Source organism: Thamnophis sirtalis, unplaced genomic scaffold (assembly GCF_051295495.1).
Source record: "Thamnophis sirtalis isolate CommonGarterSnake01/CBP01778 unplaced genomic scaffold, rThaSir2_p1.2 scaffold_8, whole genome shotgun sequence".
Taxonomy (NCBI): domain Eukaryota; kingdom Metazoa; phylum Chordata; class Lepidosauria; order Squamata; family Natricidae; genus Thamnophis; species Thamnophis sirtalis.
In genome coordinates this window covers 2,857,162-2,873,265 of record NW_028261388.1, presented here as the reverse complement: position 1 = coordinate 2,873,265, position 16,104 = coordinate 2,857,162, and the positions used below count along the sequence as shown (strand labels likewise).

Sequence of the window (16,104 nt, the reverse complement as noted above, 5' to 3'; positions counted from 1 at the left end):
CGTTATTGAGAAGGTGGTTGGTACTCCTCCGCTTAGGACCCCCAGGGGCTGAGCGAGCCGGTTGCAAAGTGAGTCTCTCCTTGGCTCTCTTTGGCTGTTAAGCAAATCCAATCACCTGCATTGATTTTTGCTTGGAAGGTTGCATTTGGGAGACTCAACTGGGAAGCTTTTCAGGGTTTTTTTCTCATGCTGTTTTCAGCCCATTTTTTTAAGCTGTTTTTGGCCTGAAAATTGAGGATACTTATCAAACAACGTTGAAAGTTGAGGATAGAGTTCTAAAAATTGAAGACAAAGATAAAGAAAAAGATAAGAAAATTGTTGATATTGACAGTAAACTGCATGGTTGGAAATCGGCCTGTTTTGGGGCTGTTTACTGGCACTCCGGTGCCCGCGACGACCAGCTGCCTCTGGCACACTTGCCGTAATAGGTTTGCAATCCCAGAGCTAGGACTTACTTTTGGAGGTCGTATTTTCAGGGGAAACATGGTATTTTAATCCATTTTAAAAACATTTGGCTCGGCTCCCCCAACTTTCGAGGCTATCCAGGCACATATAGACATAAATATTTAAAGTCCTTACTGAGTGAGAGTATTTGCATTTTCAGTTTTATGAAACGGAACAGCGAGTCCTGAGGGTTTTAGCCCTCGAGGGGAGCCAAGTCAAAACCCCGGGGATGTATTTCCGAGAAGAAAAAAATGGTGGTTTTAAAACTAAATGGATGTTTTCCACTCCGGCATTGGGGAAGGGATGGTTTGATGGGCGTTTGGACGTAGCTTTGTGTTTTCTCAGTACTTTGGATCATAATCCTCCCAAGCCTTCACATGACTGGGGGGGGATAATGGTATTTGCAAACCCATCGAGGGTATGAGATTAGGGAGAGAAGATGGATGGAGAAGCTGTACTACGGGCGTAGTAAAATAATGCAGGAGTTAGGAAATGAGGGCCTGGGTTAAATCTGAAAGGTAAATGTGTAGCCCTTTTGGAGATAAACTGAATATTCCCACAGTTGAATGCATATTCTTCCTACCAATGGTGATGTACGTGCCTTAACCAGGTTAAAGTAAGCAATTCAACAGATATATTTGCAGAGCAGGGTATAAACCTCGGTTTCTTAGTGCAATGTGCCCGCGCCAAGCTATGAGCACTAATTCACATTTTGCAGCAGTCCTGCACAAGGGTAAATTTTGAAAATTTAAATTTTGCAAGATTAAGCAGGTGACTAAATTTAAAGGGCCAGACTGGTTAAACAGAAAAATAGACACACGCACCCTTCTCTCTTTTCTAAGTTCATGCCTTTCCCATGCTGCATGTGTGATCAGCCTCTCCAAGGAGGTACAAGATGGTCTTTGGTGGGGGGAGATCCAACACACACACACACACACAGCATTGCAGGGCGTGTAAGGATGGTGCTATCACGGGTTCAGGGGGGTGGCTGGGTGAATTAAGCCATGTTGTGATTCACATCTCTTGTTACTCACCGCACAAAACTTTGTTGTACAATTTTTGCAATAAAATATTTTTCAGTGAATTGCTGTCTTGATGGTACTCTGAAGGGGGGGGCATGTAGCAACAGCTTTGGAAAGTAATGGAAAATTCACCCCACTCTCAACCTTTTCAGAGCATTGAAAAAGAATGAAATGAATATCGCTCCCAAATGGTAAGATGTGCTGTGAATAAATCTGGCTGGGTTGGGAAAGGGGAACACTGTAGACCAGCATGCCTTAAATTTGGCCACTTTTGAGACAGGTGGACTTCAACTCCCAGAATTCCCTTGCCAGGAGATGGACTTTTAACTCCCAGAATTCTCTTGCCGGGAGATGGACTTCAACTCCCAGAATTCCCTTGCCGGGAGATGGACTTTTAACTCCCAGAATTCCCTTGCCAGGAGATGGACTTCAACTCCCATAATTCCCAAGTCAGATGATGGACTTTTAACTCCCAGAATTCCCTTGCCGGAAGATGGACTTCAACTCCCAGAATTCCCTTGCCAGAAGATGGACTTCAATTCCCAGAATTCCCTTGCCGGGAGATGGACTTTTAACTCCCAGAATTCCCTAGTCTGAATGTGGATTTTTAAATCCCAGAATTCCCCAGCCGACAAGCTGAAGTCCACTAAAATTGCTGAGGTTGCAAAAGGGCTCAAAGCCTGAGTTCAAGTTCTACCAGCAGCCATGGAAATTCAAGGGGGTGGGATGGGGGGGGGGGTCAGCCAACCCTCTTGGTCCTGGGCTACCTTTGCAAGGTGGAGAGAAAACGGCAGAAGGGGCTCCTATACACAAAGGGGATAGGAAACAAAACCCCCCAGGTGCACGCAGGTAAATAAGGGGGGAGGGGTTTGTGCAGTGATGTGGCTGTGAGCCATTGCTGTCATTGTGGTTGTGGGTCCTCAGATGGCCCCTAAAATTAGTCCACCTCCCATCTGCTGGACAACCCCTCCTTCTCCACTGCCCCACGTTATCCAATTCCACAATGCAAAGACAATTTACAGGTCGTCCTTGACTTACGACCACAACAGAGCCCAAAGCTTCCGTTGCGAAGCAAAATCGTTTTGAAGTGAATTTGGCCCCGTTTTTAACATTTCTTGCCCGTTGTTAAGTGAATCACTGCGGTTGTTAAGCTAGTAACACGGTGGTTAAACGAATTGGCTTCCCCACTCCCTTGACTCGTCAGGTCGTCGCAAAGGGGGGAATCACGTGATCTGGGGACACGGCAACCGTCATAAATCTGAATCTGTTGCCGAGCGTCTGAATTTTAATCATGTGACTATTGGGATGCTGCCAATGGTCAGAATTATGAAAAAAATATTCATAAACCAATTGTAACTTTGGTAATTAAATTTTGGCTTGTAAGTTGAAGATTTGATATGTGAAAAAGCATTATTTAATTGGGCTAAGGGATCACAATTGAGGGGATGTGGTGGCTCGGGCTAAGACACTGAGCTTGTCGATCAGGAAGCTTGGCAGTTTGAATCCCCAGCGCCGCGTAACAGAATGAGCTCCCATGACTTGTCCCAGCTTCTGCCAACCTAGCAGTTCAAAAGCACGTAAAAAGTGCGAGTAGAAAAATAGGAACCACTTTGGTGGGAAGGGAACAGCGTTCCGTGCGCAGTCAGTGTTGAGTCATGCCGGCCACATGACCACGGAGACGTCTTCGGACAGCGCTGGCTCTTCGGCTTTGAAACGGAGATGAGCACTGCCCCCTAGAGTCGGGAACGACTAGCACGTATGTGCGAGGGGAACCTTTACCGTAACCTACCATAATTGAGAGAACAATTTGATTTGGGAAGAATTAAAACTAGGTTTTTGATGGATAAGCTCTGAGAACTGTTAAAAAAGAAAGAACATTTCTTGTTGGCTTTTAAAAATTTTATTAAGAGATGTTTTTTTTAATAGAACTTCCAAGGTTTCAAATCAAAAACCTGCAAGGAAAAGAGAAAAAAAAATGTATCAGGGAGTAAAAAGAAATCTTGGGGAAGGAAGAAAGACCTATTTTTATTCTTCCAGAAATACAAATTGTTTTAATTCTTTCGGAATGACCTGCCAACCAGTTAACACCCCGTAACTTGCTTCCTCTTAAACTGGTGCCCTCAAGAGCTCCTGGTGGGGCTACTGATGGGAACCACACAAAAAAAGACCACCAGGTTGGAGAATTGTAACAATAATAATAATAATAAATTGACCGTTTGTGAATAGCAAATCTACCCATTAATATGGGCTCAGAAGCCAGTCAACGAATATCGATGCTAAAACCACCAACGCTAATTTCAAGCCAGGTTCTGGGGTAACAAAAACCCCTAACAATATAAATCGGGTCTTTTATCTGCCACTGGAAAGGGGGGGCTTATGCCTATAGAAGAGAAACTCTATAGGTTCAGGGCTGAACTGTGGGGTCCTCGGTGCTCTCTGAGGTTGGTGGTTTTCTGGTTTCATGACCCAACTAGGAAACATCTTCAGTGTTAGAAGAGAGTGGGGTTTATAGAGGAGAGGAGGGGGGAAAGAAGGGAGGAGGAGGAAGAAAAAGAGGAGGGTGACAACTGTGGGGTCCTTGGTGCTTTCTGAGCTGGGCCGTTTCCTTGCAGATGTTTCAACTAGGGAACATCTTCACTCAAAAAAGGGAGCAGGATTTGCTCTCTTCACATTCAGGTAGCTTGTTCGTAGAGAGCAAAAACCCCGCTCCTTTCTAGCACTGATGATGTTGCCTAGCTGGGTCATGAAACGTCTGCAAGAAAGCAGCCAAGCTCAGACCCCACTGCACAGACCTCCTCCTCAAACCCCACTCCCTTCTAATACTGATGAGGTTACCTAGTTGGGTCATGAAACGTCTATACGAAAAACCACCAAACTCAGAGAGACCAAGGACCACCCCCAGTCCTCCTCCTCTTCTCTGCAAACCCCACTCCCTTATTAGAGCCGAGGTGGCTCAGTGGTTAGGGTGCAGTACTGCAGGCCACTTCAGCTGACTGTTATCTGCAGTTCAGCGGTTCTAATCTCACCGGCTCAAGGTTGACTCAGCCTTCCATCCTTCCGAGGTGGGTAAAATGAGGACCCGGATTGTTGTTGGGGGCAATATGCTGACTCTGTAAACCGCTTAGAGAGGGCTGAAAGCCCTATGAAGCGGTATATAAGTCTAACTGCTATTGCTATTAGCACTGATGAGGTCACCCAGTTGGGTCATGAAACGTGTGCAAGGAAACAAGCAAGCTCAGAGAGCACCAGGGAGACTCCACAGTCCTCCTCCTCCTCCTCTCCCCCTTCTAGCACTGATAATATTACGTGGTTGGGTCGTGAAACGTCAGCAAGAGAGCAGCCCCCCCCCCCCCAGGTTCCTTTTCAGTTCACCCTTCTCAGGCTCTGACCTCTTACGCCGTGGGCACAGGCTGGGGCATCGGCGGCTGCTCCGGCTTGGTGCCCTTCTGCTCCGAGATGGGGGTGGTGGGCAGGATCTCTTCTTTGGGCTCCACGATGCTGACGTGATCCGGCAGAGGCTTCTTGGGCCCAATCTTCCCACTGGGATCCCAGGGCAACATGATCTTCACCTTAATACCCAGCACACCTGCGAGCGAAGAGGAAAAGGTGAAGCCTTGGGGGAGGACTGTTTGGCCCTGCAAGCTCAGGACGACGGGGGATGAACCCCAAAGGTTGTGGGGGGAAGAGGCCAACTGCAAGGGAGGAGGCTGCCCCCCTCACTCCGCCGTGCAATGGGCCCTTCCTTCACAGGGGCACCTCCCTTGATGAAATTCTCTTTTTTTGTAAATAATTTTATCAGTTTATAATAACAACCTGTGTGTGTGTGTGTGTTTCCGTGTGTGTGTGTGTTCCAGCATAACTCTGGAACGCCTCGAGCAATTTCAACCAAACTTGGTACACAGATGACTTAATCTCTAGAAACAAACACTGTGGGGGGTAAGACAACCCTAACACCTCTTGGGGTGTGTATTTTGTTAAGACACAGCCTGTTGTGCCTTAAAACGGCTTCTACTGTACAGCCATAAAACGACATCTAATGTACTGCCATATAATGGCTTCTACTGTACAGTGCAGTGGAATTGCCATGGTCACGGCTTCACAGTACTCCTTGTGGAGACAAGGGGGAGAATCCAACATTAAAAATTACATTCGGTCCGGACATTTCCCCCCTATAAATAAATACTCGGGCAACACCGGGTTATCGGCTGGTATAGCATAAAAAGGAAATACAGAAGTAAATGCTTTCCGTCCTTCTGAGGTTGGTAAAAGGAGGACCCAGATTGTTGGGGGCAGGAGGTTGACTCTGTAAACCGCTTAGAAAGGGAGGGAGGGAGGAAAATGAGGACCCAGACTGTTGGGGGCAATAGGCTGACTCTGTAAACCCCTTAGAGAGGAAGGAAGGAAGAGAGGAAGGAAGGAAGGAAGGAAGGAAGGAAGGAAGGAAGGAAGGAAGGAAGGAAGAATGAATTGTTGGGGGCAACAGGTTGACTCTGTAAACCCATTAGAGAGGAAGGAAGGAAGGAAGGAAGGAAGGAAGGAAGGAAGGAAGGAAGGAAGGAAGGAAGGAAGGAAAATGAATTGTTGGGGGCAATAGGTTGACTCTGTAAACCCCTTAGAGAGGAAGGAAGGAAGGAAGGAAAAATGAATTGTTGGGGGCAATAGGTTGACTCTGTAAACCCCTTAGAGAGGAAGGAAGGAAGGAAGGAAGGAAGGAAGGAAGGAAATGAATTGTTGGGGGCAATAGGTTGACTCTGTAAACCCCTTAGAGAGGAAGGAAGGAAGGAAGGAAGGAAGGAAGGAAGGAAGGAAGGAAGGAAGGAAGGAAGGAAGGAAGGAAGGAAGGAAGGAAGGAAGGAAAAATGAATTGTTGGGGGCAATAGGTTGACTCTGTAAACCCCTTAGAGAGGAAGGAAGGAAGGAAGGAAGGAAGGAAGGAAGGAAGGAAGGAAGGAAGGAAGGAAGAATGAATTGTTGGGGGCAACAGGCTGACTCTGTAAACCCCTTAGAGAGGAAGGAAGGAAGGAAGGAAGGAAGGAAGCGAGGGAGCAAGGAAAGAAGGAAGGAAAGAAAGAAGGAAAAATGAGGACGCAGATTATTGGGGGCAATAGGCTGACTCCATCAACCACTTACAGAGGGCTGCAAAGCTGTGAAGCAGTACACAAGCCTAAGAGGTATTGCTAAGTCTAGTTGTAAGCATAGAACTACTATATAGTAGTAATAATATCATCTTCCATGATTTGAACTCAACAAATCCTGGGGTTGTTTGCCCGGCAGTAGCTGAGCAGAGGCTCCTCAGGGCAGTGCCCACAAGGGAAAAGAAGGGGCTGGGGGCTTCCAAAACCTGAGCTGCTCGGAGGCCTCCCTCGCCTTACCCTGCCGGAGGAGGACATGGCGCACGGCAGTGTCCACGTAGTAGTTGACGGGATCCCCGCTGTGGATCATCAACCCATCCACAAACTTCATGGACTTGGCACGCTGGCCCCGGAGTTTGCCCGACACCACCACTTCGCAACCCTTGGCTCCGCTTTCCATGATGAAACGGAGGACGCCATAACACGCCCTGCGCATGGATAGAACACACCAGTGAGAACTTGGGACTACTGAGATATAGAAGCACAAAAGCCGGGAGGCTCTTTAAGTGTAATTGACTAAAATTTAAAATCGATCATGCAGGGCGCGTTTATTCATACTGTATTTCAGCGAAAAGGAATGCAGAGGCAAAATGCCAATCACAAAGTGTAAAAGCCTGAAAGTTTAACAGAAAGATCACAAACACATCCAAGTTGCAAGTGTAAATTTTTAGTTCATTTGTTGCAACTATGTAATCAGCAAAATCTCTATTATAGGATTTGTTTTTGACACTATTATTTGTTGGGTAGATTGTTTTTCAGCCCCACAAGTCACGCTTGGGTGATAGTGATTTTGCCCCACTGATAGAGGGCATCTACACATCTACCATGACCAGGGAGAGAATTAAGTTTAAAAGGTAAAGGTTCCCCTCGCACATATGGGCTAGTCATTCCCGACTCTAAGGGGCGGTGCTCATCTCCGTTTCAAAGCCGAAGAGGCAGCGCTGTCCGAAGACGTCTCCGTGGTCATGTGGCCGGCAAGACTCAACGCCAAAGGCGCACGGAACACTATTTCCTTCCCACCAAAGGTGGTTCCTATTTTTCTACCTGCATTTTTTTACGTGCTTTCGAACTGCTAAGTTGGCAGAAGCTGAGACAAGTCACGGGAGCTCACCCCGTTAAGCGGTGCTAGGGATTCGAGCCTCCAAACTGGCGACCTTTCTGATTGACAAGGTCAGCGTCTTAGCCACTGAGCCACCGCATCCGGAGAATTTGGTTTAGCTTTGTCTAAATTGCATGGGGCTGGCCGAACATTTCCCAAAAATATTAATAAAAACCAATGAATTAAATTTCACTGCAAGCCAAGAGAGTCTTTTCAAGAGCTTCCCTTCTCAGACAAATGCCTCTTGTTCATCCAATGAATGGGCCTCCTCCTCCTTTGCCCAAATCCACCAACACAGGGCCACAGAACGTGGCACGGTATTGCTGAGCCCGGGCAGGAGGAGGCCGTTTCTGACTCGTCATCGTATCATCACAGAAGGGATTTCTTGGGCGTCCAAGAACAGCTCCGTCCTTAGCGATGAGACCCCCAAGAAGGTTGGCAGGCTTCCTCCTTAAGCACACAACAACACAACGTTTAAAAGAAGCCACTGCGATGTCCACTGGGCACCGCAGCAGAGTCTTTGCTGAAGGCCAAGGGAGAAGGGGGCATTCGAAGTCCATCATACTTGAAGCTGCACAAAAAGTTACCGTATTTTTCGGAGTGTAAGACACACCTGTTTCCCTCAAAGAGACTGAAAACCTGGGTGCGTCTTATACACTGAATACAGCATTTTTCCCCTCCCACTTCACCAAAAATGACCTTGCATAGTGTTTAAGAGGCTTAGAGAGTGCTCCTGGGGGGGGGGGGCTGGGGAGGGAGGGCAGAAATGAGTGGGAAACGGGCCATTTGCTCAATTCCCCCCCCCACCTTGAGCACTCTATAAGCCTCCTAAAGGCTATACATGCCCTTTGGGGGGGGGAGGCAAGTTTTTGCAAAAAACAGGCTGTTTTTTGCTCGTTTGGTTGGGGGGGGCACCACCCAGGAGCACTCTACAAGCCTCCTAAAGGCTATTCATGCCCTTTGTTTTTTGAAAGAAAAAAAAAACAGGCCCGTTTTCAGGAAGTCTGCAGAGTGCAAAAGCTTTTTTTTTATAAAAAAATTGCCTCTTCAAAATCTTGGTGCGTCTTATACTCTGAAAAATACGTTACTAGATGAAGACCATTGAAACAGAAAGCTCAGATCAGGTTTCGGCCTGATGCTCACCTACGCACGGCAAGGCCCCCCAAAAGCTTGTACCGCAGGGATTCGGCTTGGGCGATGGCGCACAGTCCTCGGGTGGCCACCTTCTCGGCATAGAGCTGCGAGAGAGACAGTGCAACATTGTCAGAGTGTGCACAGTGTGACTACTATTTTGATACAACCCAGGAGTAAAGTACAGAACACAGAGGTGTTGTCTTTCAAACAGTGGTTTATCCACAGGGCGCGCGCGCGCACACACACACACACATACATACATATATATATATATATACATATATATACATACACACATATATATATATATAAGGCCAAGAAATTTCTCTCTAGTTCTAAGTTGGAACGAACTCCCCGCAGAGATCCGGACCCTCACCCCTCTCCAGGCCTTCCGGAAAGCTGTTAAAACCTGGCTGTGCCGGCAGGCCTGGGGTTGCTGAGTTCCCCTCCCCTCTCGACCTGTGTGGCTGTGTGATTCTTGGTTATTTTAATTACTTGTATTGTGTTCTATGTTCCTTTTCCCCCTTTTGAGTTGTTCGCCGCCCTGAGTCCCTCCCGGAAAAGGGCGGTATACAAATAAAATAAATCTAAATCTCTCCTGGATTAGTTTCCCCCCATTGCTTCTTGTTCTGCCCTCAGATGCCTTGGAGAATAGCTTGACTCCCTCTTCTTTGGGGCAACCCCTGAGATATTGGAAGGAAGGAAGGTGGGAGGGAAGGAAGGTGGGAAGGAAGAAGGAAGGAAGGATCTCTCCTTGATTAGTTTCCCCCCATTGCTTCTTGCCCTGCCCTCAGGTGCCTTGGAGAATAGCTTGACTCCCTCTTCTTTGTGGCAGCCCCTGAGATATTGGAAGGCTGCTATCATGTCTCCCCTGGTCCTTCTTTTCATTAAACTAGACCTACCCAGTTCCTGCAACCTGTAAACGGCCCATTAGAAGCCCATGGCTGAACTGCTTGTGGCTTTTAAGTTCACCTGGAGAAGAAATCCTGCCTGTCCCTTCTCAGACAAATGCCTCTAGTTCATCCAGTGAGTAGGGCACCCTTGTCAGAGTTAACCAGCAAGGCGCCACAGAACGTGGCCCCAGGCTGTTGGCTCCGAGCAAGAGGGCGTCCATTTCTGACTCGTCATCGTATCGTCACTGAAGGGAAGATAAGCGCTAAGGCAGGGTTTTTTTCTCCCACATTCGGCAAGTTCGAAAAGGGGTGGACTTCAACTCCCAGAATGCCCCAGCCAGCACAGGGACCCCCGGTTACCTCCACACTGGCCTCCGGGAAGCCAAATCGCTTCTGAACCACAGCCGTCAGCTCCCGAATCCGGCGTCCTTTCTCTCCCAGAACGTTCTGAGTTCTGAAATGCAAAAAGGCAAAGATCGGCATTAGCTCAGATTCCGCCAGAGTTAACTTTGAACATTTCCAATGTTTTATTTTATTTTTCAAATCTAGCCTGCATTTCACTGCTACCGGAATAATCATCTGGTTTGATCCAACTTTTTCTCAGGAGGAGTTCACAAAGTCATTTCTTTTGCTCAATTCCAACTATCTGAAATTAAGTCGTACTTATATTCTCTCTCTGACTAAAGCTACCTGTCTAACCAGGGTTGAAAATTGGGCCATCACATACTTGACTGATCCAACATGATGACTTTTGCAACGCTTGTTAAGCAAGTTCATTGTTCGCTTTGGATCGTTGCTGCTTAAACCCAGAGACCAATGCTGGTTTTCAGCAAAAATCACAGTACATTTATGTAACTACAGTCAAATATGCAGGCCAGTTGTTTAGCATCTTTTGGAATTTTGGAACCTACCGCATTTTTCGGAGTATAAGTCGCACCTGTTTCCTTCAAAAGAGAGGGTGAAAATCTAGGTGCGTCTTATACACTGAATACAGCATTTTTGGCCTCCTGAAACTCCGCCCCCTTCACAAAAATGGCCGTCCATAGCCTTTAGGAGGCTTCCAGAGTGCTCCTGGGGGCTGTGGAGGGCACAAATGAGCGAAAACGGGCCATTTCTTGCTTGTTTTTGCCCCCTCGGCCCCCAGGAGCACTCTATAAGCCTCCTAAAGGCTATGCATGCCCTTTTTTGGACAAAAAACAGGCCCGTTTTTAGGAGGTCTGCAGAATGCAAAACCTTTTTTTTTTAATTTGCTTCTTCAAAACCTTGGTGCATCTTACATTCTGAAAAATACGGTATGTGGGGAGGGTCCTTTGTAAAATAGAATAGAATAAGAAATTGGAATAGAATAGAATTAAGAAATCTGAAAATAGAATAGAATAGAATTCTTTTATCGGCCAAGTGTGATTGGACACACAAGGAATTTTTCTTTGGTGCATAGAGTCTCAGTGTACATAAAGAAAAATAAAACAGAATTCATCAAGAATTATAAGATACAACACTTAAGTGATAATCATAGGTTACTAATGAGCATTGTAAAGATGCAACATGGTTATAGTCGTAAGTAGGGAGAGATAAGACAGCCACTAAGTGGCCAGTTGTAAGTGAAGGACTACATCCATCCATCATATTTATCAATCTACATCCATCTATCTGTCTGTTCATCTACTACCCACCTACTTAGAGAATACTCAGCTCAGCTAGCAGCTCAGCTACTAACTACTGCAGGGAGAAAGATCGCACAATGTCTGCATTAAAATAGAGGCATTGGTTGCAGATTTCTGAATGGAAATTGACGCTTCCCTTCTCAGACAAATGCCTCTTCTTCATCCAATGACTGGGCCTCCTCCTCCTTTGCCCAAAGCCACCAACACAGGGCCACAGAACGTGGCACAGTATCGCTGAGCCCGCGCAGGAGGAGGCCGCTTCTGACTCGTCATCGTATCATCACAGAAGGGATTTTGTTGGGCTTCCAAACAGCTTTTGATTATTATTATTTTTTTCCCAGCAGCTCAAAAGAACCTTCCAAAACAACATTCGGTACACTGGTTGTGAACTTTTTTGGACACACAAACACTCAATATCCTTGGCATCTCATTTCTGATTGGCAGAAGACCACCCGTTGCAGGCAGATACTGATAAGTCTACAGTGGCAAACCAGCTTGTTTCTGTCCGCAGCTTGAGTAAAATTTTATTATGTTTTTGTGAGTGGGTAACTTTTGACTTTTAATAAAAGTTGTCAGTTAGGAAGGATGCTACGGAGCCCTGATCTGATGACCAGCCACAAAAGGTTTTAGTCTGGCTTAGATGTGGCTTCCTCAAGTATTAACTTTATCCAGCCTTGTTTAGTTCTGATCTGATTATATTGAAAACTAAAAGCTAAAGGTTCCCCTCACACGTCTGTACTAGTCGTTCCTGACTCTAGGGGGCGCTGCTCATCTCCGTTTCAAAGCCGAAGAGCCAGCGCTGTCTGAAGACGTCTCCGTGGTCATGTGGCTGGCATGACTAAACACCGAAGGTGCACGGAACACTGTTCTCTTCCCACCAAAGGTGGTTCCTGTTTTTCTACGTTTTTATGTGTTTTCAAACTGCTAGGTTGGCAGAAGCTGGGACAAGTCACGGGAGCTCACTCCGTTACGCGGCGCTAGGGATTCGAACCACCGACCTTTCTGATCGATAAGCTCAGCGTCTTAGCCACCATGATATTGAAAACTACCTACTTCAAAACAAATTTGCCCACCCTGTTAAGATTGGGGACAGAAGCTCTGCTCAGAGTTCCATCTCCACCCACTAGTAAGGCCTTCCCAACTAACAGATTAATAACCACAGTAAGAATGAAAGTATCTCTTGCTCCCAAGGAGGTTTCTTCAGATATGTGCGGGGAGAGCTAATCCACAGAGTTTCAGTGTATGTATGTGTGTATGTGACAGCAGGACCAAATGACCTGGTAGCAAGGATGATGATTTCGGTCCTGGTTGGGGTAACGCGGACTTCCACCCCGGAGTAGCCATCTTCAGCCAGCTCCCGAGTCAAAAACTCGTTCAGTTCGGCTTTGAAGATGCCATCGGCCACAAACTGGAAACAAAACACAAAAGAGTTACAAGATACAAGGCCAAGCACAACCTCGTACACCCACAATAAGTAGGGGCACAAAACAATGCACACACACACACCCCAACAGCAATGCAAAGCCCTCAATGGAAGCTGCTACCTTGGAAATGGGGAGGGTCACCCAATGCTTAATACCGGAGGCCCCCCAGACCCATCCATAAGCAATTACAAGTACAGGTATATTCCTTGATTTACAATGGTTCATTTAGAGACCGTTCAAAATTACTTAAGGCACTGAAACAAGCGACTTAAGATCACACAACTTTTCCAGCATCTCCCTAGTCATGTGATCAAAATCGAGACACTTGGCAACGGGTTCAGATTTATGACGGTTGCAGCGTCCCATATACAGGATTACCCATCATTTAAGGCAGAGACTAAGTCCCCATTCCCTTTTTGTATGTGTGTGTTGTGTGTGTGCCTGCCTGCCCAGGCATCAGAGTGCAACAAGTTCTTTTCCCTCTGTCTGCCCCAACGCACAAAAGTTGGGTTGTGTGTCGGGCCAGGGGTTGTGTTTTCTGCCCACATACCCAAATCTGGGTGTGATGGGTTCAAGAGATGCATGTCTGCCCCCCCCCCAGCACCCAAAACTGGGTTGTGGCTGGGCCAAAGAGGGTTGTGGGTCCATCCCCACACGCAAAACCTTGGCCTCTCCAGTGCCAGACCAACATTTCAACTGCAAGGCAGTGGTTCAATGCTGGCCTGGTAGCAGAGAGACCCAGGTTCGAGTCCTTCCTTCAGCTGCAGATGTGGTCCCATGGGGATTTTCGGGTTGGCACTCTTAGCCTAGCCCCATTTCACAGGGCTGTAGGGAAAAACTGACTCTAGAAACGACCTTCGAACTCCTAAAGCAGTGGTTCCCAAACTTGGCAACTTTTAAGACTTGTGGACTTCAACTCCCAGAATTCTCCAGTCAGCAGAGCTGCCTGGAGAATTCTGGGAGTTGAAGTCCACAAGTCTTAAAGTTGCCAAGTTTGGGAACCACTGTCGTAAAGCAACTGTTTTCCAATCTTGGCAACCTTTTTAAGATGCGGGGACTCCAACTCCCAGAATCCCCCAGACTTTAGAGACCTCCCCCCCAAGTGCCTCTGTCTCCGCCCAGCCTTCCTCACAAGGCTGTTGTTGAAGCTGGCCCAGGTTCAACCACTCTCTAGCTCAGGGGTCTCCAAGCTTGGCCGCTTTTAAGACTGGTGGACTTCAATTCCCAGAGAACTCTGGGAGTTGAAGTCCACCAGTCTTAACGTGGCTAAGCTTGGAGACTCCCTGCTCTAAGCAAACGACAGCCTACCTGGCAGGGCTGTTGTGGAGAGAAAGAGATCCCATTTTGCACTCATATAATAATACTTAGGCATAAGCACGTGCTAATATAGATCAGGTCTAAGCTATCGGGCAGCTTCCGGTCCCGGCCGGCCCGTCTATCCTCGACTCTCGCTGCCTTCTCGGCCCAGCCAGACGCAACGAGGATTTGGGCCGGAGCCGCGGAGAGATGGCTCAGCCTCAATCCACTCCCATCCGTGAGTCCCGCCGTCGCACAGGCCCACCTAGCCGGCCCCATCCCGCCGCTCGACCCGCCGCGCCTTCTCCGGCCGGTATTTCTTCCCCCGCCGCCCCGCCATAAGGCTCCGCAAGGCCCCCGAAAAGCCTCACCTTTCGCTTCTTGGAGATCTGTACCGCCATCTTGAGCCGCGCCGCTCTGGCGAAAAAGAGGCGGCTTCCGCCGGCGCAGAGGTGTATAGGGCTGCTCTGCCGCTCGTCATTGGCCCGCTGGCGCCACGTGGACGGAAAGGGCCGCGAGCCACGCTGGGAAATGTAGTTGACGTTTGAGAGACCGCGGCTCTCTGGCGCGGATAGGCGTTCTTGATCGTTCTCTGCTTCCTATTGGTCGAGCTGCTTGGGGGGGGGGTGGGAGGGATGTGCTAGGGGTTTTTGGGAAATGTAGGCTGGTGTGGAAAATAGTTTAATTGGGCGTTGAGATGATAACCACAATAGTAACAATATTCAACATTATGAACCACCACCACAAGCAATCATCAACAACAATTTGACCTCTGCTTTTGGGAATGAAGAATAAACTGATAGAGCTTCCAGGTGCAGCTGCAGTATACCTGTGAACCTCCTTTCTCCAAGATTATTGTTGTATTCATTCATTTTGTATAACCTCCCATCTCACATAAGTGATTTGAAAGATTTGAAAGCCAGCCCGAGATACTCTGTGACTCTCTAGGGGTTTCCTGCTTGAGCAGGGGGTTGGACTAGAAGACCTCCAAGGTCCCTTCCAACTCCTGTTATTCTGTTATTATTTCCTCTGATCCGAGAAGTCAAAATTTACCCATCTCCCCAAAAAAATCTTTCAGCTTTGCCAACATTCCTTCCTAGGGGATCCTGTTGAATCTTCCCAGCTCTCTGCATACAATAATCCGAGGGATCCTTGGTGCTCTCTGAGCTTGGTGGTTTTATTGCAGACGTTTCATTACCGAACTAAGGAACATCATCAGTGCTTGAAGGGAGTGGGGTTTGCAGAGGAGGAGGAGGAGGAAAAGGACTGTGGGGTCCTTGGCGTTCTCTGAGCTTGGTTGTTTTCTTGCAGCTGTTTCATGACCCAACTAGGTAACATCATCAGTGCTGGAAGGGAATGGGGTTTGTGGAGAGGAGGAAGATTGTGGGGTACTTGGTGCTCTCTGAGCTTGGTGGTTTTATTGCAGATGTTTCATTACCGAACTAAGGAACATCATCAGTGGTTGAAGGGAGTAGGATTTGCAGAGGAGGAGGAGGAGGAGGAGGAGGAGGAGGAGGAGGAGGAGGAGGAGGAGGAGGAGGAGGAGGAGGAGGAGGAGGAGGAGGAGGAGGAGGAGGAGGATGGTTGTCATATAACTCCTTGTGTAGGTGTGGGTCACCCATGGCCCAGTGCATAACAGGGCATGCGCAGCCACGCTGAACCACACAGGAAAAAAACAAACTCCTAAAAGAATGTAACATCCTGATAGTTAATAACATAACATCCTGATAGTTCACTCTAGATGTGCCTTACCCAACGATGCCCAGGATTTGACCATATATAGACAGAACTTCCCTGAGCAGTAGATTAGCAATTGTAGTTTGACAGGCTGTCTTAAATCACATGCTGATTGCTCCTCCTGCCTTTGTCCTATCTCAATAAAAGGGGCTCCCAGACCCCCAATCTGGGTCGCCTCATCCCGAGAAAGCTCGTGTCCGTGTCTTTTCTCCACATTGGCCTCATGAGCAAACCACGGGTACTTCACAGAGGAGGAGGA

The 16,104-nt window shown here is 47.6% G+C and overlaps 1 protein-coding gene and 3 non-coding genes across 4 annotated transcripts; all 4 read right to left on the bottom strand.

Annotated features, from left to right (window-relative positions):
- Nucleotides 1-3,343: 3,343 nt before the first annotated feature.
- RPS3 (ribosomal protein S3) lies at nt 3,344-14,572 on the bottom strand. Its single transcript, XM_087720971.1, has 7 exons — nt 14,480-14,572; nt 12,666-12,796; nt 10,085-10,178; nt 8,841-8,935; nt 6,839-7,026; nt 4,856-5,052; nt 3,344-3,418 (listed from the first exon to the last, which is right to left on the bottom strand). The coding sequence occupies exons 1-6, from the start codon at nt 14,507-14,509 to the stop codon at nt 4,859-4,861; spliced, it is 732 nt and encodes a 243-aa protein (XP_087577097.1). The 5' UTR covers nt 14,510-14,572; the 3' UTR covers nt 3,344-3,418; nt 4,856-4,858.
- LOC148044260 (small nucleolar RNA SNORD15) lies at nt 7,922-8,075 on the bottom strand. The gene has a single exon (XR_015697601.1). It is a non-coding gene; the product is annotated as a small nucleolar RNA SNORD15 (small nucleolar RNA).
- Nucleotides 9,827-9,975, bottom strand: LOC148044259 (small nucleolar RNA SNORD15). The gene has a single exon (XR_015697600.1). It is a non-coding gene; the product is annotated as a small nucleolar RNA SNORD15 (small nucleolar RNA).
- Nucleotides 11,524-11,677, bottom strand: LOC148044258 (small nucleolar RNA SNORD15). Its single transcript, XR_015697603.1, has one exon. It is a non-coding gene; the product is annotated as a small nucleolar RNA SNORD15 (small nucleolar RNA).
- Nucleotides 14,573-16,104: the final 1,532 nt, after the last annotated feature.